This window comes from Amblyomma maculatum, chromosome 1 (genome assembly GCF_055883805.1).
Source record: "Amblyomma maculatum isolate TAMU_Amacu chromosome 1, ASM5588380v1, whole genome shotgun sequence".
NCBI lineage: Eukaryota > Metazoa > Arthropoda > Arachnida > Ixodida > Ixodidae > Amblyomma > Amblyomma maculatum.
In genome coordinates, this window is record NC_139344.1 from 463353607 (window position 1) to 463376650 (window position 23044).

Consider the following 23044-nt stretch of genomic DNA (forward strand, 5'->3'; position numbering starts at 1 on the left):
CTCCTCTACGAAAGCTTTGCCGTTGAGTGCCAGCATTACCCGCCGGCTTTCCCCAAGATTGAGGTACGGAGGTACAAAATGCATGCCAGTTGTTGTTGTTAAGAGCTTTATTTTTCCAACGGTGCAGGAGGCCCCCTACTCCCCGCCCCCGGCACGCACAGTTTTCGTTGATGACGCACGCTACAACTGCACAGTGCTTGCAATCGCCACATCCCTAGCCTCCTGTAACTTCCGCGGCACTGTCGAAAAGTGCACCACGAACAAAAGTGTTCGTCATGGTATTAAACTAAAGCAAAACCGTGAGGAAATTATTATGCTACTGTAATCAAACAGCAAGAACAAAAAAAGAAAAGAAAAAACGGCGATCAATCTCTTCTCAGGTTCTCTCTGCACTTTCAATGTTTGGGTATGAGGTGTGAACGCAATAGGTAAATGAAAAGCTACGTTTACAACATTTTTCATTCATTTAATTATTTCTTAATTCATCATCACATATCCGACTGATGCCCTGAGAGAATAAATTTCGTTAAAAAAATTCCGTGTTTACAACATTTTTCATTCATTTAATTATTTCTTAATTCATCATCACATATCCGACTGATGCCCTGAGAGAATAAATTTCGTTAAAAAAAAATTCCGTCTACTCACGCGAAATTCAAACTTGTGCGCGCGGGGTGTTCCGTCGCGAGCGGCGCGCACTTCGTGGGGACGTGGACACCGCTCACGTTTTAAACATCAGCATTCTCGAACAGGCGGTGTCCTTCCGTCCGTATTGGTTTTCGGAAGTAGCTCTGAAGACATTCGATTGCCTTAAAACCGCAGAAAATGAGAGCCGAGATGCTTCCAGCCGTACAACGCAACGCAGCCCGACCTTGGCCCGACCGCGCCGGCCTACTCAGATTACTCGGCGCCGCCGTTGGCGGCGCTGAACGCTGCGCTCCACTAGCGCCGCCTGGCCACTGCAGGTTGCCTATTCCACGCTTCCCGTCTTTCGTCTGAGCAGCGCAGCGACCTTGGCGCGGCAGCGCGACTAAAAAAACAAACAAACAAAAAAGCGAACTCCACGATACACGCGTGAGCGGACGCCGAGACTACGGCTTGGCTACGGCACCCATGTGTCACGTGATTGCTCTCAGAATTCCTGCAAAAATAGAGGCATGCGTCACGTGATCGTGTCACGTGATCGTGCACCGAAGACCCAGACGACCTGCAAAAAAACTTCTCAGGGAGGGGGCGTTTGGCGACGTCGAGCACGGAAAAAAAATACTTCTTTCTGCCAGAAATCTTCAATGTAAGTTGCCAAACGTTTTCATTCCTTTTTTATAAACCCTTTGCGCATACTCACGGAAAATTTTATGTTTCTGAACTGAGCAGTTTTTAACTTACACGCGTTTACCCATTTTTTAATTTGCTGCACACAGCACGACCAATTTGCTAGGAAGATTTTTCATCGTTTAGCCTTTTTAGCACCTAGTTATGTTCTAAAAAGTGATCCTCGATGGTCCGCGGCCTCTTTCCGATCATTTTGCAACAAAGTTCGATAGTTAAGGCGTTTGTTTTTGCGGAGTTATTACCAATTATTCAAACGTAAACAACCGCTTTGCCTCGCAGCCATAACTGTCAGCTTCAAATATTGAGAGAGGCCTTGTACTGCGTGAAAGCGATGTAGACGCTATTTTTATCCATCAGATGTGTGCGATCGCTCGCTACCTATCTTTTTTATTTATAGGGTTTCTTTGCTGAGCTATTTGCACATAGAGTTGGTAATTCGAGGTTGATAGGAATAGTCCATAAGCAACGACTTTCGCGCGTAAAATTATACTGTATTTTAAGCTTTCCTTTCGAGTAGGCACAGATTGGGGGGGGGGGGGGGGGGGGGAGGTTGATATATCGTTTTATTCATAACAATTCGCAGACTCCAACACAGTAGTAGTTATATTTGTATCCTCAGTAGGTCAGTACGTATTGTTTATTTAAGTCCCAACGGTTTCTTTTTTTTTTTTTTTTTACGGAGGCGTGGCAAGTTATGTGGGTCAAACTAACAATTGGCTGTGAAGTAAGTGGTTAGAGCTTTCAAACTTAGTCTTCTGTTTTGTTTAATTTCTAAGAACCTTTAAGCTTCACAGAGAAACAGCATATTTTGAAAAGTGAATTTCAACTATGGAAGTTCTTCGTTTATTAATGTTTGACATTGCTGACAATGGTCAGAATTGAAACAGATGATAGGATCGAGTTTTTCGGTAACTTATGGCATGTGACCTAGAGCTGCTAGGAATTCATTTTCTGAGACAGCTTTTCTTTAGTAGTATCGGGAAAGTAATGGTATGTTATGGATTTGCGAAGCATGGATTTAATGAAGTCTTTCTTTTACTGCGTTTACGGCTTGTTTGGCAATAATGCTTGCAGTCCAGCTGATGCAGTTGTATTGTCAAACTGCTTTTGCAGCAGATTTCATCTGCCATCGAGGGAGTGCTGCCTGAATATGAAGCAGACAGCGTCATGAATCTGTTGAGGCAGTTTATTCTATCAGCCATGGATGCCCTGCCCTAAAGCATCCTTCCTGTAAAGGAGACATTAAAATGGTAGGTATCACATGCTGATGTTTTTTTGCATTCATGTGTTTGCTTTATAACTGTAAAATTTTTACTGGTTCATGCTTTCTTGCATTTATTGTTTTCTTTTGAGAGTATAAAGGGCGGATGTGTAACAGGCTTCATTAAAGCAAAGCTTGAAACCAGCTCGGTATTGTTATATGATTCTTGCTGTGTATTTAGCGCAAGACTGGCGTGTTGGTGAATCTTGCTCATAGTCTGCAGTAAAGAAAATTTTTCATGACCTCTTCAGAGCTTTAAAACAGGAGGTACACTTAGCTGTTTTATTGCAGTAGTACCTACTATTTCTTGTTGAGGCAAAATTGAGTAAACCTGTGTTTTAATAGCTCATTGACATAGTTTCATAATATAGCTGACTGCACTGTGCTTATGTGTGCATATTCATGCTGACATTCAGTTACTGTTTATTTAGACTGCCTCAGCATATGTACACATACAGTGATGCTTCACTTGAACAAAGTTCAAGGGACCTTAGGAAAAAGTTTGTTGAAATGAAAGTTTATTGGACTGAAATAAATGCATGAAAGATTGTTTCCATTAGCTTCAAGAAATATTCAATTCAGTCGTTCAGTCGTGTCCGACTCTTCATGACCCTATGGACAATGTCACGCCACGCTTTCCGGTCTCTCACTTTCTTCCTAACATCACATAACTTCATCTGCAGTGCCTCGAGGATGCCATCTAACCACTGCGTTCGCTGCCTACCCCTTCTCCGGCGACCCTCAACCTTTCCCAACATCAGATCTTTCTCCAGCGACTCCTCTCTTCTCATCAGATGACCAAAGTAGCTGAGCTTTAACTTTAGAATTTGACCCTCCAATGAGCAGTCAGGGTTTATGGTCGATAATATCGACTGATCTGATCTTCTGGCAGTCCAAGGAACCCTCAAGAGTCTTCGCCAGCACCACAATTCAAACGTGTCAATTCTTCGGCGGTCAGCCTTTTTCACAGCCCAACTCTCGCATCCATACATCACAGCTGGAAAGACCATAGCACGAGTTATACGGATCTTGGTTGGCAGACTAATGTCTCTGCTGTTTACTAGGCGGTCAAGGCTAGCCATGGCTCTCTTTCCCAGAAGCAGGCGTCTCCTAATTTCATGGCTGCAGTCTCCTTCCGAGGTAATCTTGGAGCCCAAGAAGAGAAAATCTGTCACAGGTTTTTAGGTTGTTCAAATCTTATCTGGCCCCATTTATTTGTCATTGCGCTGATTTGCAAGTGAAGAATGCGTATCCTTTTGCAGCACTTTTGAAAGGACTACAGTGGTTTTGAACTCGATTACTGTGCAAGCTCCTGAGAATCTTGCCTATCACAACGGCCTGCTGAGGAGAAAAGGCTCATTTTCTCCAAGCAGATCATGGTTAACCAAAATGCACACATTCGCAATTCTTGGAGCTAAAGGGCCTAGTAGGGCTGAAGATCTGGCTTTGACTGGCTATGACTGTACAGCTAATTAAGCGTGCAAAGACAGCTATGGATTCATCTGGTCACAAGCTAGTTTAGACAGCCAATTCACTTTAAAGCTAAATAACGGCCATTTTTCTTCACGCGATAATGAAGAGTGGTTCCTAACATAAAAATATGCTACAAAGAGTGCGGACTGTGCTTTTTTAAGTGCTCAGTATGACTTTGAAGACACAGGATAGCACTGCAGAAAATGTTCGTTGAACTGAAATGAGCAATAACTGAAGTTTGTTAAAATGAAGTGTGTTTGCATAGTGTTCAATAGAGCTTCAGTGGGGGGATTTAATAAAGTTCGTACAACTGAATACATCGTCGAAGTGACGTTCGTTCAAGTGGTATTCTGTTTTTCTGTGACTAAATGAGAACATTTACTTTGCTCAAAGCAACATATACACAAATATTTACTTTCTTGCTAGTCACCAAGATTTGCAATTAACTTCCGAACTCATTTTATTCACAACCTAAATAAATGCGTCGTTAACCCTAGAGCCAAATAGTTACTAGCAATAACAAAAGTAATATGTTGATATTTATCTGTTGGAGAACATTTTTTGTTTAATTGTTTTGTGTGTTTTTGAGTTATGCAAACATGAGGGGGCTTGTTACAGAAGGGGTGGGCTGCAAGACGAAGGGAAGTATCAGTGTGGCGGCCCTTTTGTGTTTATCAAATAATAATGCACCCTAACATGTAAAACGAATGCCTTTACAGCCTGCTAAAAATCTTCTTTTTTTAAATTGCATGTTTGGGTTCTGCCTGGATAAACATAGATGGCAGAGAGAGATCTTTCTGCCATGGGGTGTGAACTGTATTTTGTGCAAAAAGTCTGAGGCTGTCGAACATGTGTTTATAAATTGTTGTGATTGGGTTTTTTGGGGGCAATATCCTACAGTGAACTTTGCTCAAAGATGTCCTTTTAAACCCCCATGGAATTTGGTTCTCAGGTGTTGAAAATTACAACAGTGTTCTGTAAGATATGATAAGGCTATTAAGCTTGCATAGCGCATGGAAGCGCCGAATGGCTGTTCGCCATGCTGATCTTTATTATCAGACCTATCCAAGAGTATAATGAGGGTTTTGTCCAACAGATGATGTTTTGAAAGCTCAGCCATGTGTACCTATGTTTATCAATGTATTTGAAAAAGTGATCAGTTTGAATGCGATAATTAGAGGTATTGTATCAAAACTAGCTCTCGGCCAGCCTGTAGTGTTTGTGAAAAGGCAACAGTGACAAGAGGGGTGTTTTGCTAGAGCTTTTAAGGCTCTTAAATCTGTGCAGCTCTGCTTTAGTACATGCATTGTCTCCTGTACATGGCTAGTTAAATGATTTCTGTTCATTTTATTACAAAAAGTCATTCATCTTTAGATAAGCTTGCTCACCTCTATTGTTTGTTTGCATTGTGTTCACGCATGCTATACCTGGAAATGATGCAGTATTAGTTACAAGTAAATAAATAAAAGGAGCAGCAACTACATTTCCTTCGTCCGCACATTTTTAAGAGAAACATACATGGGCTCATTAGATTTTAGTGTTGTTTGCAACTGTGTTTGATAGTGAAATATCTTCCTGTTATTGCATAGAAATCTTTCAGAAACTTCTGAAATAGTTTTATACCTGGTGGTGTGGAGGTTGACTTCCCAGACAGTAATGTATTCCTATAGTACCGTATGCATGCACAATAGATACACGTAACCCCTTGCATATATCACTGAATCTTCCACTCTAGAAGAGAATTTTGTGCACAAGCATTTTACTGTAGTTTGCCTCTGTGGAGCATTGTACTTCTAATTCTGTGCTGTTTTTATGCTGTTACTTAGCAACATATGAAGTATTCCTTGTTTCTGTTACTTGTGCATTTGACTTTTCCTTTTTTTATTATTCAAAATAACTTTCTTCCTGCTGTTCTGACTAGTGTTCTCGTATGCATATGCAGTCCTCTTGATGCTTCATTGAGCCATATCTGGAGACTCCCTGTTGCCGTGGTCTGTGCCGACAAGTAAAAACTAGGCAACCTGACTTCTGGGACAAGTAGCAGTGGGACGTAGCTGCATGGTTTCTTCAGCACCATGTGGATTTCTTATAAAAGACAGGTATTTCTTCTATATTTGACTTTCATATGTGATCAAGATTTTACCTTGGTGACAAGCTCTTGAAGGAAAGGATAGACATGAATGGCACTTTCTTGATTTCTTACCCTCGGGAATACACTATTACGACTTGTTAACTGCATATGTAGCAAAAATTGTGTGTGACTGCATATTCCAGCAGTAAGCTGCATGATTTTTTAAGGATGAAATAATTTAGCTCCTATTGTCGGTAGCCTACTATTGACGAGCCAAAGCAGGCAATACTAGGTACTAAAAGGTGATAATGCGGGGCCGGGTGGGTTTTAATGAGACAAGCTCTCCACGTTTTAAGCCTTTGTACAGGGCTAGCATGTCTCCCTGAATGTGTCTGGGACACATGCAAGTCTTGTGTCCTCAAAAGGACCTTGTCTAAATTTAAATAAAAGTAGCGCCAACCTATTTTGAGTACGACCAGTTCAGCAGTAAGCCCAAAATTGAAGCAAAAAGGCATTCATGTCCTGTGCGATGTCAGTGCACGTTAAAGAGCCCCAGCTCGTCGAACGCTCTGAAGTCCTCCCCTACAGCATCTCTCATAGCCTGGGTTGCTTTGGGATGTTAAACCACATAAACCAAACCAGTCATTTTTTACCACCCCATCTGACTTGTCTTTCCACGTATCTCCAAAAGATAGTGCCTACTTAAGACTTGCCACTATTCCCGAGATTACCTAGATTATTATGTATTTATGTATTTTATGATTATGTAATTTTCCGCAGTGGAGCATTGCGTTTCCAATTCTGGGCTTTTCATACTGTCACTCAGCAACCATATGAAATACTCCTCCTATGTTTCTTTTACTTGTGCATTTGACTTTTCCTTTATTATTAAAAAAATCTTCCTTCGTGCTGTTCTGACTAGTGTTCTCATATGTATATGCAGTCCTCTTGTTGCTTCATTCGACCATATCTGGAGACACCCTGTCGCCGTGGTCTGTGCCGACAAGTAACAAGGCAACCTGACTTCCGGGACAAGTAGCAGTGGGACATATAGCAGCGTACTTTCTTCAGCATCCATGTGGACTTCTCATAAAAGAAAGGTATTCTAAATTTTGCTTTCATATGCAATAAAGATTTTACCTTGGTGACAAGCTCTTGAAAGGAAAAGATGGGCATGAGTGGCACTTTCTAATTTTCTTACTGTCTGGGAATACACTATTGAGACTTGTTACCTGCATATGTAGCAAAAAGTATGTGTGACTGCATATTGTAGGGTAACTATAATATACTTCATCATTCCCTATTATTGCTCTTGTATTCACCTAGGTGCTTGGTGTAGCTGGTCTCCTTCAGTAATTACTTAGGTGTGTGTGTTATCTGCTATGGCTAACATAGGCATCACTCAGGAAAAATGGGAGCAAACAGGCATAGTGGTATCACTTGCTGGTAGCATGCACCAAAATGTATGTATACGTACTGATATGTTGCCACTCAACATGTGTAACTTGACTGAAGATAAAGCACACGGGAAGACACACACAAGAGAAGAAGACACAGGACACGCGCTAACTCACATCTGGTTTATTTGCACAGTACATAACAATCACATAAAGACAGAGAAAAAATATAAGGAATATTACAAAACATGATCAAGGAATATCACAAAACCCGATTAAGAAAACTGATCTGTGCCTTCCATAGCCGCACCGACGTATCGCTGACACACCTATCTCCCCTTTTCCCGATATGGAATGCCTCCAAAAGCTCACGCGCTGTCTTATCACGGCCTCTGCCCAGAATCTTAATGTCAGCCAGTCGCGGCTCGCACGCAGTGCAGTTCGCGCAATGCGTTGCCAAATTTGTCCCTCCACTCCTTAAAGCCCGCAAATGATCCCCTGCTCGATCATTAATACAGCGCCCGGTCTGGCCAATGTAGACCTTCCCACAGGTCAGCGGGATCTCATATACGACCCCCATGCAGCAGTCGACAAACCGCTTAGAATGTTTTTTCTCACAACCGCTCGGTTTTCCAACACGCGAAATGCGTGAGCAAAGCTCCGCCATCCTCTTCGGAGCAGAGCACACCACCGGCATGCCATGTCTGTTCGCCACTTTCTTCACGTGGTGCGCAACCTTATGCATATACGGTACCACAACAGGTTTGGCCGTATTTCTCACCGGAGCAGTTTTCTTCCCAAACATGGCTCGCTTGGTTTTGGGAAGAAAACTGCTCCGGTGAGAAGACTTTCTTTTGATGGTCGATAGCTTCTATGATCATATTGTCTAAAGACATCGCATAAAGTGATCATAGACATTTTTGTAAGGGATATATTAAGGAGTTTGAACAACACGGACATAATTACATAAAAAAGGATCATCTCTGTCGGTGCGTTAGAATGCTCTAGTTGTAGCGCTCCATTGCCAGGTGCTGTTTTGTTATGCTGTCCATTCAGGTGAGAGATGCGCTGAGGAATCGGGCCTCATTTTATCCAAAAGTTGGCTGTCTTCTACAGCAAGACTGCGGAGGATAGCCGAAAATATGGCAAACTTTGAAGAAGCTGAAAAGCCGAGTTTCTACTCTACCTTAGGGGATTCCCTTACATATACAGGATGTTCAAAATTAGACTTTACTGATTTTTAAACAAAAAGCAAAATGCCGTTCGCTAAAGCCGTTTTTGGACATTGGTAATGCGGCCAGGTGGACACAAATTGGGGCATTAACTGTCTCCGTAAGCTCATTAACTAAAATTTAATAATTAATTATTATTTGGCGGAAGTTAGCGCATATATTTATTTTGAGAACTTGGAGGCGAATGCTCTTCAGGGCTATTTCATTTTGTAGAATTTTAGTAATGCACCTGTGTCCTGAGATGCGCGCGTCTGAAATCTCGTCCCAGTTCGTCTAATTACGCCTGCGAGACAGCGGCTCTCGGCGTGAAGCAACTCCCACGTGTGACGCAGCTGTTGCGTATGACACTCTGCCTTGCATATCTGGCTGTCCACGTGGCTTGCACTAGCGCTGCTGTCGGGAACAAAAACAGCATATCATGGCCAAATTTATCTCATCCATGTTTATATGGCGGCACCAAGCTAAGTTGAAATTTGTCGCTCGCTAGCGTCCGCTATCACAGTGATTCATCGCTTTCGCGCGCCGAGAAAGAAACGCTGGCCGAAAACAAAAAGTGATCTGCGTCGCCGCTCGCTACACACTCTTGCAAGGCAGTGCCATACGCAACAGCTGCGTCACACATGGAAGGTGCTTCACGCCGAGAGCCGCCGTCTCGCATGAGCAATTAGACGAACTGGGACACAATTTTAGACGTGCGCATCTCAGGACACAGCCGCGTTACTAAAATTCAACAAAATGGAATAGCCTAAAAAGTATTTGCCTCCAAGTTCTCAATATAAATATGCACGTTAACTTTAGCCAATAAAAGGTTAGTTATTGAATTTTAGTTAATTACTGAGTTTACTGGGACAATTAATTTCCCACTTTGTATCCGCTTGCCCGCCTTACCGGTGTACAAAAACGGCATGAGCGTATGGCATTTAGTTTTTTTTAAATAAATAATTAGTAAAATCTACTTTTGAATACCCTCTATATGTACGACTGTCTACAGTTTGTAAAAGTAGCACGATATTTTTTAGGATGATTTAGGGGGACATTTTACAGCTATAATCTAGGAGAGAGGTAGAGCGTTCACAGACCAACGCGATATGTGACGTAAGCACGATGCGGTGGCGCTTTTGTCGCAAGGCGGGACCGACTGGGTATGAAACTAGGGTTAGCGCCCATAGGAATACATGGAAGCGAAAGATTTTATTGCAGCTTTCACATTTCACAGAGGGCTTGTGATGTCGTTATTCGGCACAGAGTAACCACGAACATCCCAGAGCAGATGGTGAAAGTATGAAATATTATTACCGAGGCAAAGTACGTTTAAAACACCGGGAAACGTATGGGGGTGCGAGTTGGGAGGGCGACCCATAGAAACACTTGTAAACACAACTTAGAGCAACATTACGCAGACCACCAGACGTGTGGCCAGTCGTTAAACGTTGACAAGCTCTTTGAAGAAGTGTGGGACAAAGTAGGCTGCGTCAATGCGGAGGCAATCTACTTTTAAAACCCTTCGTTGTATAGGGAGCTTGCGTGAAGCGATGCATGCTGGGTAATCTGCCATGATGGTGTCGCTGGCAGCAGACGGCGGGCACCGCTTGCAGGCTGAATTGAGCAAGTGCCTTGTTGTTTTCGACGGTTCAACGAGCACAAACACGGCTTTTCTTGCCCTGCTCTTACGTGCATGCAATTGTCGACTGATACCCGAGGGCAGTAAGCGTCGACGCTGTGCCCGAAAAATTTGGGGCGCTATGGAGGAATGCAAAGAAGTGCGATGCGGACCAGTTGAAGCTACGCTTCAAGCGCGAACGACTGACTGCACTATGCGTCTGGATCTGGCCACGTGTCGACGTCGCCGAATGATTTCAGTTTTGACGAGTACTTTGATACTTGCCAGGATTGGCGTCGATGTCGAGCCAGTTGGCCCGTGCGAGTAATTCGCCTCGGCGTCGCTAGAGGGATTATTTGCCTTCTCGCCCTCGTACAGGCATGTTTTTGAAATCCTGAAGAACCCGCAGTCAGCCTGTTTGATCGCGGCAGTATCGTCTGCGCGCACTACGCGACCATGTGACGAGGCTCAGTGGCAGTGCCGTGCTGCGTCGTCTGCTGCCAACAACATCATCATGGCAGATTACCCAGCATGCATCGCTTCATACAAGCTCCCTATACAATATGAACTCAAAATGCATTGAGGTAGCGTGGTCCATACAAAATATATGTAAATAATGTTTGGCAAAGAAGCTGAATTTGCGCCTAAGAAAGCAGTCGTTTGTTAAGAACTGGCGGATTATTTTAAGATGATGAATATATGTATGCAACAACATTTCGCGCCTGACATCTCTGTAAAGCATATTTGCCAATAAATACGTGCGGCACGTTTGCAGACGAACCCTCACATCTTGGAGGCGAGTCACCCAAGCGACTTTTTTTTTATGAATGTCTTGTACCACGCCACGACATCATGTTGCATGGCAGAGGTAAAAAAAAAAGAACATTCCAATTGGTGGCGACGCGCATGAGCCACGCAAGGCAGTATAATAATGCCCGTCGAGACACGCTTCATTTTGTAAATTGAGAGGAATAAAACGCAAAATAACGGATTCCGTCCTGAAAACATTGATCGTGGCTAAGTACAGGCGGTAATTATTAAAATGAACATATATTTAGCTGCGTCGTGATACACACATGTGGTGAGCAAGTCGTAAGAAAACATTTGAGAGGCTTTATATTCGATGTCCGTGGACGCGCTGCTTGGTATGCGCCGTACACAAAGAAAAAAACAAAGACGAGAAAACCACACAGAAAGCGCAGTACGATATATGAGAACCATCGAGATACCACGGGGAAAAAGAAAATAAACGAAAACTAGTTAACTAGCATATACACCCGTTGATCGCCTTGCACCCACCCAGCTGATTAAGAATAATTGTATATCTCCAGGGACTTGTATGCCTGAACAGTCTCTGCAGTGAAGTGATTCAGAAAAAAAAATCACGCTACAATTTTTGTGTTGCCCACTGCTGGCAGAGCCCCGGCGTCAGTCCAGACGACTTCCCAATGCGTTTCAGGCATAGCAAATGGGTCCGGGTTCACAACGCCGTTAGTGTACAGCTTTTCATTGTGGCGCTGTTTACCAGATTCCGAGAAGCTTTTCACGTATCTGACATTGCTCCAGCAAACATTACATCTCCTTGCAAGCGCTGCAAGTCTGATGACTTACGGGACTGTTCACAGCACGATAAACTGACCGAACGCAGTTGCAGACGACCATGCACCACCGGCGCCCCGCTAGCAGACGCTCTAGAGCTGGAGGCGGCTGCGGTGGGTATACCGTCAGTTGCTCTGTCGTCTGCTGCAATGCGCGACTCTCGCTCGGTCCATATTGCCGTATGTTGTTTGACAACTGCTTTTTAAACGTTAATTCTGTGTATGATGTATCACTTGAGCCACAGTATTATCTAAATACTTTACCCCATGCGGCAGCATAACAGACTGTAAACAAAACTACGCGATTCGTTACATGAGCCTATTGGGGGTGTCCGGATTCACAACACAGATTATTTGGAGAGTTTTAAAAGTACACTGTGTCCGCAATGACGCAGCACACTTTGTAACACACTTCTTCAAAGCGCTGTCCAACGTTTAACGACCGGTCACAATTTCTGGTACTCTGTGAAAGAAAAAAAATGTTGCTGTAAGTTGGGCTCACATGTGTTTTTAAGGGTCGCCCTCCCAACTCGCACCCCCATACGTTTCGCGCAGTTTAACAAATACTTCGCGTCGGAAATGAGATTCCATACTTTTGCGATCTGTTCTAAAATGTTCACGGTTACTCTGTGCGGAATAACGACATCATAGATGTGCGGTGAAATGAGAATGCTGCTTTGAAATATTTCGGTTCCATGTATTCCTATGGAAGCTAACCCTATTTTTCACCCCCAGTCGGCTGCGGCGTCGCCAGCGCCCCGCCTCCTTGGCTTATAAACACGGTGTTGATCTTATAGAGTGCTGTGTATTATCTTATGTAAGAGCTTATGCAGTTTACAGTGTGCAGTCTCGAATTGCAAACATGCATGCTCAGCATGGAAGACTGCCTCAGTAGCGTCTGACACCCTATGCTCCTTCTTTGCATGTTCCACGCACCTTGGACCACAGTGAGCGGCGGCTACATTTGCCAAGATCCAAGGCCGTACTTATCCACCTACAGAGTGCATAGCGACGGACATGAGTGCACGTCCCTAGTGAAGAACATGTCCACGGTTCTTGGGGACTACACAACAAACTCGTGGGTAGCCGGCGTGCGTGTCCGGGACAACTGCGACATACCCCGATGGACGGCCACAGCCACATTCCTGGGACCTGGAGGCAAATATAATACGGGGGCGCTGAATGACATGGCTAAACAGCATGCAGCCATCTTTGACACATGCGAGAGCAATTGCCTCTGGGTGAGTGATGTTGTTGTCACTATCCCGAAATAAAATTAGTAAAGGGTTATAGGAGAAAATAAATGGACAAAAAAAGAAGCTATCCTCATTGTATATATTAAGTAGAAAGGTTTATAAAACAAGCCTTTTTTTAAGGCTTCAATGCGAATATTTAGAACTAGTAAAAAGTGTATGCTTTGTACCATGCTAGCTATACAACCCTCTAAAAAGAGGATGCAAGAAATCGTATTAGCACTGCTGAAGTTTCGGATCTGGTGGTGCAGCCATTCAGTAAAAGTAAGACGTCTTTTTTTATGTTAAACAGCTAGGCCAAGGTATCTGATAAAAAGAAGCCTGAAGCGTGGCAATCGCTAGGTATTGTACCGAAATAGCGACTACTTATACAGGTAAATCTAGTTGTGTCGAAAATGGAAAATATCCGAGTTTTTATTGCACCTATGCAGTTTTTCGCTGTTTCCTGTTTTCGCGTTAATACGTGAAAATATAATGCATAACGAAAACCAAAATAAGAAAAATATTTTAGGGAAAACACTTGATAGCTTTAAAAGCTGCAAAACCTTTCTGAATCCCACTGATGGCGGCGGTACTGTGGCAGCAGCCGCGACCACCTCTGCCGAGCACCGCACAACGCGGCTACGACTGTGGCGGAGAAAGGCCAGGCGACACCGTCGCCAGTTCTCGGTACACCTCGGACTGCGTGTCCGCTACCGTTGCCCGCTGCTTCATTTGGCCTGCCTTCACGAATGAGCTACATAGAGGTTCGTTAGAGCCACGTTTAACTGTGCTCCCAACGAACCTTTGGAGTACAGGTGGGTACGTTGGGAGTACCAACAATATGATAATGCAGCAAGATCGTCACAAGATTACAAAAAATACGGGGAAGACAATTACTTTTAGAGAACTGAGGAACTTGCTGATGCAAGAATGACCAGCCTTTTGATAGGACACACTTGGAGAAGCTCGCGCTCGTATTTGGGATGCTTTAACAGCACAGACGTATCCTTCAAACAGGAAGTACAGCCTAAGCATGAGACGCGCGAATCGCCAGGTGTGGCCAAGAAACGATTCGTGCTCCCTGAGGAGTTTGTTTAAACACCTACCTATTTCGCCAATGCTGTGTGCAGCATTTCCCGCAATAATTGCTTGCTGTATGCAAACTCCCCCCCCCCCTCTCCCTCGAAGAAAAAAAAAACGAATGTTACGCCTCTTGCGTTTCTTTACTCCGGACAGACTTTGCTTTTGAAACAAGTCTAGGGCAGGAAATTTGAATCAGAAAACTAATGAGAGCCGTTGATATTAGCTGGAATATGAAATGAGCTTAACTGCATAGAATTAAGGATTTATCTACTGCTCGCTATGCATGCCATAAAATTAAAGCTACCTTTTCCTAGAAAAAAAAGAAATCAAGTATGCATTGAGCCTCTCACGTGCGCTCTTTGCTAAGTATGGCAAAACTTCAGGGGTGCCCACTAAAATTTGGAAGGAATCAGAGCGTTGACCAGTTATCATCACCCGTGTCGGCGCGGCCGCATGCTCTCCCCTCCCTGAGAACCTGCGTTGATGTAGGTTCTCTTCTGCACCATCTTCAGCACTTCCTTGCTGCAATTTTCCCGAGCTATATGACATCGCTTCCAGATCTGATCTCTACGAAGACACTCGGTGCTGTTTCTTAACTGAAGGATTAGGCGGATGATTTGGTGTGGGTGAAGTGTCCTCCATCGTCAGTCTACTCGCCACAGCGTATGTCCGTACAGTGAAGCAACATCTGGCCCTCGCATGCAAAGTAGTCGACCTCGCAGTTCCAATCTGATATCGTAAGCAGCGCCGGTGCCAGCGTGTGCTGTCGCCTGCCCAGAGAACGTGCTCCGGTGTAGCCCTTATTGTACTTCGTATTCGACACCCACTTGATGTCATTCTCATTGGCGAAGACTTCGCTTCGAGCGCAGCTTTTTGGCGCCCGTACCTGCGTTTCGCGTCGTCGTCCCTCGTAACCAGCTCCGCACCCGGGGAAATTTTTGCCAGACATTTGTAAAACTTAAATTAAGCATCCTATTTTGGAGAAAATTTGTGCGCATCAGTCAGAACTTGTAGTCATAATAAAGAATAATATTCGAGTACACTGCTTTACTCCTCAGCCTAGTATTACAGCAGCTTTAAGAAAAACAATTAAAAAAGGCAAGAAAGAAAGCAGTAAAAAAGAATGTAGCTTTTAGGGGCAATATATAGCGTGTTCTGGTATTTCACTAAAATGACGCGCAAACCAATGCAAACATATCGTAGTTTGCCGCAATATATTTGCATTGCTATCACCAGTTAAACAATTCGCGACTGAATTCCACTTGCGGTATCGCCTCTCGTTTCAAAAGGCAAATGATGGGTGGATGTGAAGTGCTCATTAAATAGATGTTTGCGAAGCAGGCGGAAGCTGCGATATACACGACGCCCTAAATACGATGCCCAAATATTAAAAACATAACACATTTATGTGCTAAAGATTGGATAATAACGGATTATCACTCGAATTCGCCGAGGACGGACTGTTTTGAAGTTCAATATTGTTATGGTCAACGTCTAAGATTAAGGCCAACGTGCATTAGGCTGGGCTGCGTGTCCTCACTTCCCTATCTCATGCATGGACGAAGTTTTATTTGGCTTGATGCAGTTTAATTAGTCTTGCCGAGCTTGACAGGAACTTAATAAAGAGAATGTCGAAATCATCCTTATTGCCTAGTAGCGTGTTCATACAGCGTCGTTCCTAAAACACTGACTGGCATAAATTTCGTTCCCCGAATCGAAACAAAATGTAGATATTAGCTTTGCAACGTTTCATATATTGCTATAAATGTTCATATCTTAAAAAAAGAGAAGTGGTTGCTGAGGAAAGCCAGGTGTTTTAGAAAAGGTGGCTGGTAAAGTTTCTTCGGCGTAAATGAAAGCTTGACAAGTTGAGGAAATAGCACGCGGCAGCGCACTACATGTGCCCGCATGAGCCGCAGTTACAACGCTCTCATTTACGGTAAAACTCTTCCGAATTCTCCCTTTTGTAGACTGCTCACTGCAGAGCTTCGCATTGCTAGCTGATTGAGAAATACAGCACAACGGCTGCTGACAGAGCGCTTTTCCGGCGTGCCAGTTGCTGCCCTGGCGCTTATAGCGGAAACCAAACCTCTGCATTCGGGATCGTAGAATGTGAGAACCTGAAAGCGTTTTACGCAACGCAATGTCACCTGGTAGTGGCTCTATTTCACGGGCTTTAATTTGTATCTAGCTAAGTAACCTGGTAAGTACTAGGTACCAGAGGCATCCCCGTGATTTGTTGCTCACTGCGGCAGCGCTCTGCCTATAGTGGCCACTCTGCATTTTCTGGAGAACTTATGCTGTAGAGCTGCTGCATTTACAATTCTCGGAATAAAACAGCAGTTTGCGATGGTATTGAGGGGAAGTAAGCGGCAGGAAAATACGGCTTCTTAGGGAAGGTAGTGACTGCAGGTCTGGTCCCAGAGAGGGAATGTCTAAAGAATAAGAATCAAGTGGTGCGCATGGGGCAAGTGCTTTCAGACCTTGAATGTTATTTAGCTGTTTATTCAAAAGGAAAGAATAATAAAGCTATCTCTTACTAGTATTCAGGTATGGGACTTGAGAGTGGAGACTAACGAAGAGCTCTTCCTGAATTGTGGAAAACGCAATGATACTAATAGGAAGAAAAATGACATGTGGAACGATAAAAAAGAGGAAGTCAGATGAGTGACTGAATAAACGCAAGTAAATTATATTTTAGTCAAAATAAAGAAGGAATTGGCATTTACGAAACATCTAATGCGAATACAAGGTAACCGATGGTCGCTGAGAGGAAGTGACGGGACACTATCAAAGGCAAGCTTATAGCAAAGGGGGAAGAATGCTATGTGGGCTGGGGAGACCAGGGAGTTAGCAGGACATGGGTATTTGAAGCTACTACAGGACCGCGCTGATTGTAAACATATGGAGAGGCGTTTGCCTTGCATTGAATGTAGCAAGACCAATAATTATTATTGTGAATGATAATGGTGATTTGTTGCTATTTCCGAACGCCCATTCTTACCTGGACTTCATCTGTATTGGAAACTTTTCACAAACATGAAAGAGTTTGGAACCATTTTTCAGTCCTGCTTTGTTCATTTAGCCGACAAAATGTTTTTATTAAGCTGTGAACCAACAGGTACTTGATGAAGGCTGTTATAAGGGTCGATGGGGTCATCACCATAATCTACAGCCTGACTATACCACTCCAGGTGAAGGCCTCTTCCATATTTCTCCAATTAACCCGGTTATGTGCTAGCTACATCCACTTGACCCCTACGAACTTCTTCACCTCATCCACCCACCTAGCTTTCTGCCGCCCCATGCTACGCTTTCCTTCCTTTGGAAGCGACCATCGGTTGTTCTCTCTTCACTCTTCACATGTCCTGCCCATGTCCATTTCTTCTTCTTGATTTCCACTAGATTGTCAGTAACTTGAGTTATTTCTCGGACCCACTCTGCACGCTTCCTATCTCTTGCTGTTACACCTACCATTTTTCGTTCCATAGCCATCTATGTTGCCCATAACTTAGGTAGAACCCTCTTGGTTAGCCTCCACGTTTCAGCCCCATAGATGAGTACAGGTAAGATGCAACTGTTGTATACTTTCCTCTTGAGCGATACCGGTAAGTTGCTAGTCATAATCTGCGAGTGCTTGCCAAATGCTCTCTATCCCTATCTTATTCTTCTTGTTATTTCCTTTTCATGGTCTGGATCTGCGGTTACTACCTGTCCCAAGTAGACATATTCGCCTGCTACTCCCAGTACTTCGCTACCTATCGTAAACTGCTGTTCCTTCCCGAGGCTGTTGAACATTACCTTAGTCTTCTGCATATTCATTTTTAAGCCTACCTTTCTACTTTTCCTGTCTAGGTCATCTACCCTTATCCCTAACTGCTCCCATTCCAAGTCTCTGAATACTTCCTCTAAGCAAGCTGTGAACAGTACTGGGGAGATTGTGTCTCCTTGCCTAACACCTTTCTTTATGGGAATTTTGTAACTTTCTTTATGCAGAACTATGGTTGCTGTGCAGCCACTATATACATCTTCCAGCACTTTCACGTACGGCTCGTCTACCCCCTGATTTCGCATTGCTTGCATCACCACCGAGGTTTATAATAAGTCAAATGCTTTTTTGTAATCAATGAATGCTATATATAAGGACTGGTTATATTCCGAACATTTTTCTATCACCTGGTTTGATGGTATTTATATGATCGATAGTAGAGTACCACTTCTGAAACCCAGCTTGATTCTTTGCTTGATTGCAGTCTAAGGTTGTCCTGATTGTATTAGCGTTTACCTTAGTAAATACCTTATACGTGACAGACAGTAAGCTGATTGGTCTGTAATTTTTTAAGGTCCTTAGCGTACGTCCCCTTTCTTATGAATGAAGATAATGCTTGCGCTCTTCCATGGTTCCGGTACCGCTGATGACACCAGGCATTAGGTATACAGGTGGCCAGTTTTTCTAGCACGATATTCGCCCTGTCCTTCGACAAATCTAAAGTTAACTGATCCTCTCCAGCTGCTTTCCCCCTTTTCATAGTATCTATTGCTTTCTTAACCTCGTCTTTCGTCACTGGTGGAACGTCTGACTGTTTTTCCCTACCGCCAACCTCAATACGATCCTGACTACTATGGCTAGTGCAGAGATCAGTATAGAACTGCTCGACTACTTTGACTATCTTGTCAATATTCGTGATGATGTTGCCCGCCTTGCCCCTCAGGGCATACATCTGATTTTTGCCTATGTACAAGTTTGTCTTCACCGATTTAAGGCTTCCCTCGTTCTTTACAGCATGCTCAATTTGCTCCATGTTAGACTTCCTTATATCGGCCACCTTGCGCTTATTGATTAGCTTTGATATCTCTTCCATTCTATCTGGTCTGTTGGCTTGGAAGCGTTCATACTCTGGCGTTTCTTAATTAAATCTTTCGTCTCCTTAGACAGGTTACCGGTATCCTCTCTCTAACTATCCTACCGCCTACTTCTACAGCGCACTCAGTCATGTTATCTCTGAAATTATTGTTTATTGCTTGCAGGTTAATGTCGCCATCCTCGGTTTGAGCTGAATATCTATTCTGTAGCGAGGTCCTGAACTCTTCTGCCCTCCCTCTCACCGCTAATTCATACTGTCAAACTATCACCGAACAAGTAGTGTAACTGCCATGAAATCAAGTTTGTCCCTTCCACTTCTATCTCACCGCAGATCAGTAGCATCATTATCCCTTTTTCATAAAATTTACCATAACAGCTACCTGAAAGAAAGATTACTAACAAGACCATCTTACATATCAGCGCGCATTGATCACCGCCATAAAGTTGGGGTTCCATCTAGTCACACAAAATGTTTCCATGACTCATTCATACCTAGAACTTGTGTCAGTTGGAATCACCTTCCCCTGGATGTCGCACGTTTAACAGATAACGACGCATTTCGGAAAGCCATTGTTTTTCTTTGAATGTATATTGCTTGTTACTATGTTGTTTGCCCTTTACTTCCTGACATAGGTTTTACTTATCCCCACTGCATTGTGAAGTTTTGTTTTCCTTGTTCTTTTTGTGCATGTTTTTTATGTACTTGTAATGTATTTTCTTCTGTAACTTTGCTGTACGTACATTCATATACTTTTATGTATCCCACTCCCCTCTGTAATGCCCCCGGGCCCTGAGGGTAAATAAATATATAAATAAATAAATCTGTTGCTTCCTTCTTCATATTTAGGCTAATTCGGGACCTTACTATCCTGTGGTCACTGCATCGCACTTCCCGATGACCTGTACATCTTGCATAATGGGAGAGGGGGGGTGGGGTTGAACACAGTATGGAGTCTATTTCATTTTTAGTATCCGCGTTATCACTTTTCCATGTCCATTTCCGGTTCTTCCGTCTGCTGAAGAAGGTATTCATGATTCTTAAGTTATTGCGATCTGCAAACTCAACTAGTAACTCCCCCCTGTTATTCCTAAAACCAATGCCATAGTCACCTACTGGCTGGTCTCCTGCCTGCTTTTTCCCTACCTTCTCATTGAAGTCGCCCATTAGTACAGTATACTGCGTCTTTACTTTTCGCATTGCTGATTTTACATCTTCGTAGAAGCTTTTAACTGCCTGGTCATCATATTTACATGTAGGTGCATAGGCCTGTACGACGTTCAGTTTATACCGCTTATTAAGTCTAATTACGATGCCTGGCACTTTCTTATTAATACTACAGAATTCATCTATATTACCCGGTATATAGTTATTGACAAGGAAACCTACTTCTAGCTCTCGCCTCTGCGATAAACATTGATAACACAGTACATGCCCATCCTTCAGTACTGTACGTGCCTCATTCGGCCTCTTAACCTCACTAAGCCCTATTACATCCCATTTGATACCCTCTAGTTCGTCTAACAGCACTGCTAAACCAGCTTCACTAGCTAAGGTTCTAGCTTTAAACGTTGCCAGGGTCAGTTTCCAATGGCGGCCTGTCCAGCGGAGCCAGGAATTCTGGCACCCCCTGCTGCGTCACAGGTCTAACCGCCGCCGTAGTCAGTTGTTTTGCAGCCGCTGGTGACTGAGGGCAGGGGGTTTTATAGGACTAATGATGGGAGGTTGCGGCCAATTACTGAACCAGGGTGGTCAAATCTGTTCTGGTGAGGGAGTGCGTTTCCGGAGGTGTTCACCGGCACCACGTAGCACCCCAAACCTGTTTATGCAATTGCATCGACGTGCGGAATTTTTTATTTTATTCGGTCAAGAATGGCGCGGCACAGGGATTCGAGTCCCGGTCCTTTTGCATGCAAGGCAGCTGTTATACCGCTACGCCACCACTGCACCCTTCGTTTTACCGCGATGGGTTAAAATGTTCCTATACGTGTAAGGGCCTTCAGGTGAAGTTTTGTCTCATCGTTTTACCCCGCTCACATTTTCTTGAGTAAAAGCGATATCTTGAGGTTGCCTGATTGCAGGAAACGCCATCAGGCGTCTATGAGTACAAACCGACCTTTTTACAGCGGAGCGGAGTGGGTGGGTTCTCCTTTCAAGGGGTTGGATTCGGAGAGCAAAGTTGACGCATGTTTTAAAATTCGATTTCGGGACTCGTGCAAGATCCTGGCACGAATCACATTCAAATCAGAGACATTTGAAGAAGTCTCTGCAGTCGATGCAGGCCAATCTGTGTGATGCTCGGAATGCGGCTTTTTTCCTAATTGACAATAATCATTATCATTATAACCAGATAATTTTGCTCAGGGGTCGACAGTGTAAAGATGAAGCGTTTATTATTCTTAAGTAAGAAATGAAGCAGTCTAAATACATATGAATGCTGGCGTGTTTCTGACATTTTATGGTATGTAAATTTTAAACATAGCATTTTGCGTTGTGAAAAAACAATGAGGGAACTTTAAACTTATATGGAGCGTGCACCTTATACAAGGAAGTTCTAATTTCTGTTTTATTCAATCAATCACAAATGCGATTGTCAGCTTGCTGCACGGACAAACATGCTCACTAAATATTATTGTCGGTAAATTTTGCACAGGACATATATCTGAAATGAACAGTTTTCGTGACTTTTAAATTTTTAGTAAACCATAAATTTGATCTTTTCAGGTTTACGACCAAAACCGCATTCGTCCTGTCAACAGAACATTTTTCAAGGATCGGGGAGACGACGATACGACTAGGAACGCCAGAAACTACCACGTTATAGAGCTGCGTTAATGATTGCGGCGATGTTAAAGAAGGACAGGCAGACATATACCCACCAGCGCTGCCCGTCCAGCGACCGCACGGCACTACTCTCTAAGCTATCGTTTTTGCTTTTACGCCTATTGTTCACGCATTTGTGATTGTATTCTTTCTTGCTAAATATATTCTAGCCCTCTCAGCTGTTCTTTGCTTGGCACTTGCGGTGAGCAATTGACCTCAATGGCCCTTGAAGCCAAACCAGATCACTCGCTCCTAAGCGATGTCTTGAACTCCGCCTGAAAAAAATGTACTGCCTGATACAATAAAACACCTTACAAATATATACACTTGCGTGCAATGGTCAATACAACGTTTTCTGATGCCTCGAAATTAGCAGTTCCTAGGTGTGAAGGCTTTTCGATGCCGCTTTTCGATTGAGGCGAAAAGCAAGGCGTCCGTGTGCTGTGCAATGTCAGTGCACGTAAAGAACCCCAGGTGGTCGAAATTTCCGGAGTCTTCCACTATGGCGTCTCTTATAGCCTGAGCTGCTTTGGGGCGTTAAACCCCACAAATCGAACAAACCGAATCATTTTCTTTGATGCGCAAGGTGCGCTGAGATGTATCTATAAGATTCCTGCTAGTCGCATGTGTTTCTGCAATGTTCCAGGTTATGCTAGTCGCAGTCTGCTGCTTTATCTATATACTTCTTTGACGCTTTTAAATGGAGCATTGTCAGGTGCAACGGACATTTTTAGTTCGACGACCAACGAGTACGTTTGCTCTTATCGCTGCCGCCGATTCTCTCCGTTCGTTTGCGGGCAGAAGTCAGCCCAGTAAAAAGTTTTATTCAGGTGCAACGCCATCGTCCTTGTTTGTGCCTACTGGGCTTGACACCACTACGGAACAATATAATACTCAGTAAATGGACGAAGCATAGAATCATCTCTCTATGTGAAGGATGTCTGTATGATTTGACTGACGCCTTATCAAAGTAACTTTCGAAAGTTTAGGGAACGCACCGACGCACGTGTATCACTCCTCATTATGAGAGTCTACGAAGGTGCCTCGCAGAGACTCAGACATATTAGCAAACTTATT

The 23044-nt window shown here is 43.6% G+C and overlaps 1 protein-coding gene and 1 long non-coding RNA gene across 6 annotated transcripts in view; one reads left to right on the forward strand and one right to left on the reverse strand.

Annotated features, from left to right (window-relative positions):
* The window catches only part of LOC146209816 (uncharacterized), an 81180-nt gene that overhangs the window by 21065 nt on the left and 37071 nt on the right, over positions 1-23044 (reverse strand). The window contains exon 5 of one of the 4 annotated variants that reach the window (XM_084604075.1): positions 12586-13116. The exons of 2 other annotated variants lie outside the window; for them this stretch is intronic. In XM_084604075.1, coding sequence (XP_084460201.1) covers positions 12871-13116 — 246 coding nt within the window. In that variant the 3' untranslated portion in view covers positions 12586-12870. Of the gene's footprint in view, positions 1-12585; positions 13117-23044 lie in introns of those variants that run through there. One more of the 4 variants, XM_084604082.1, reaches the window with a different exon arrangement.
* Positions 1073-23002, forward strand: LOC146209817 (uncharacterized). 2 transcript variants are annotated; one of them, XR_014707651.1, is made up of 6 exons: positions 1073-1291; positions 2449-2582; positions 6009-6165; positions 7081-7237; positions 12913-13205; positions 21869-23002. It is a non-coding gene; the product is annotated as an uncharacterized LOC146209817 (long non-coding RNA). The 2 variants fall into 2 exon arrangements; XR_014707650.1 differs by lacking the exon at positions 21869-23002 and having other exon boundaries at positions 1075-1291; positions 2446-2582; positions 12913-19967.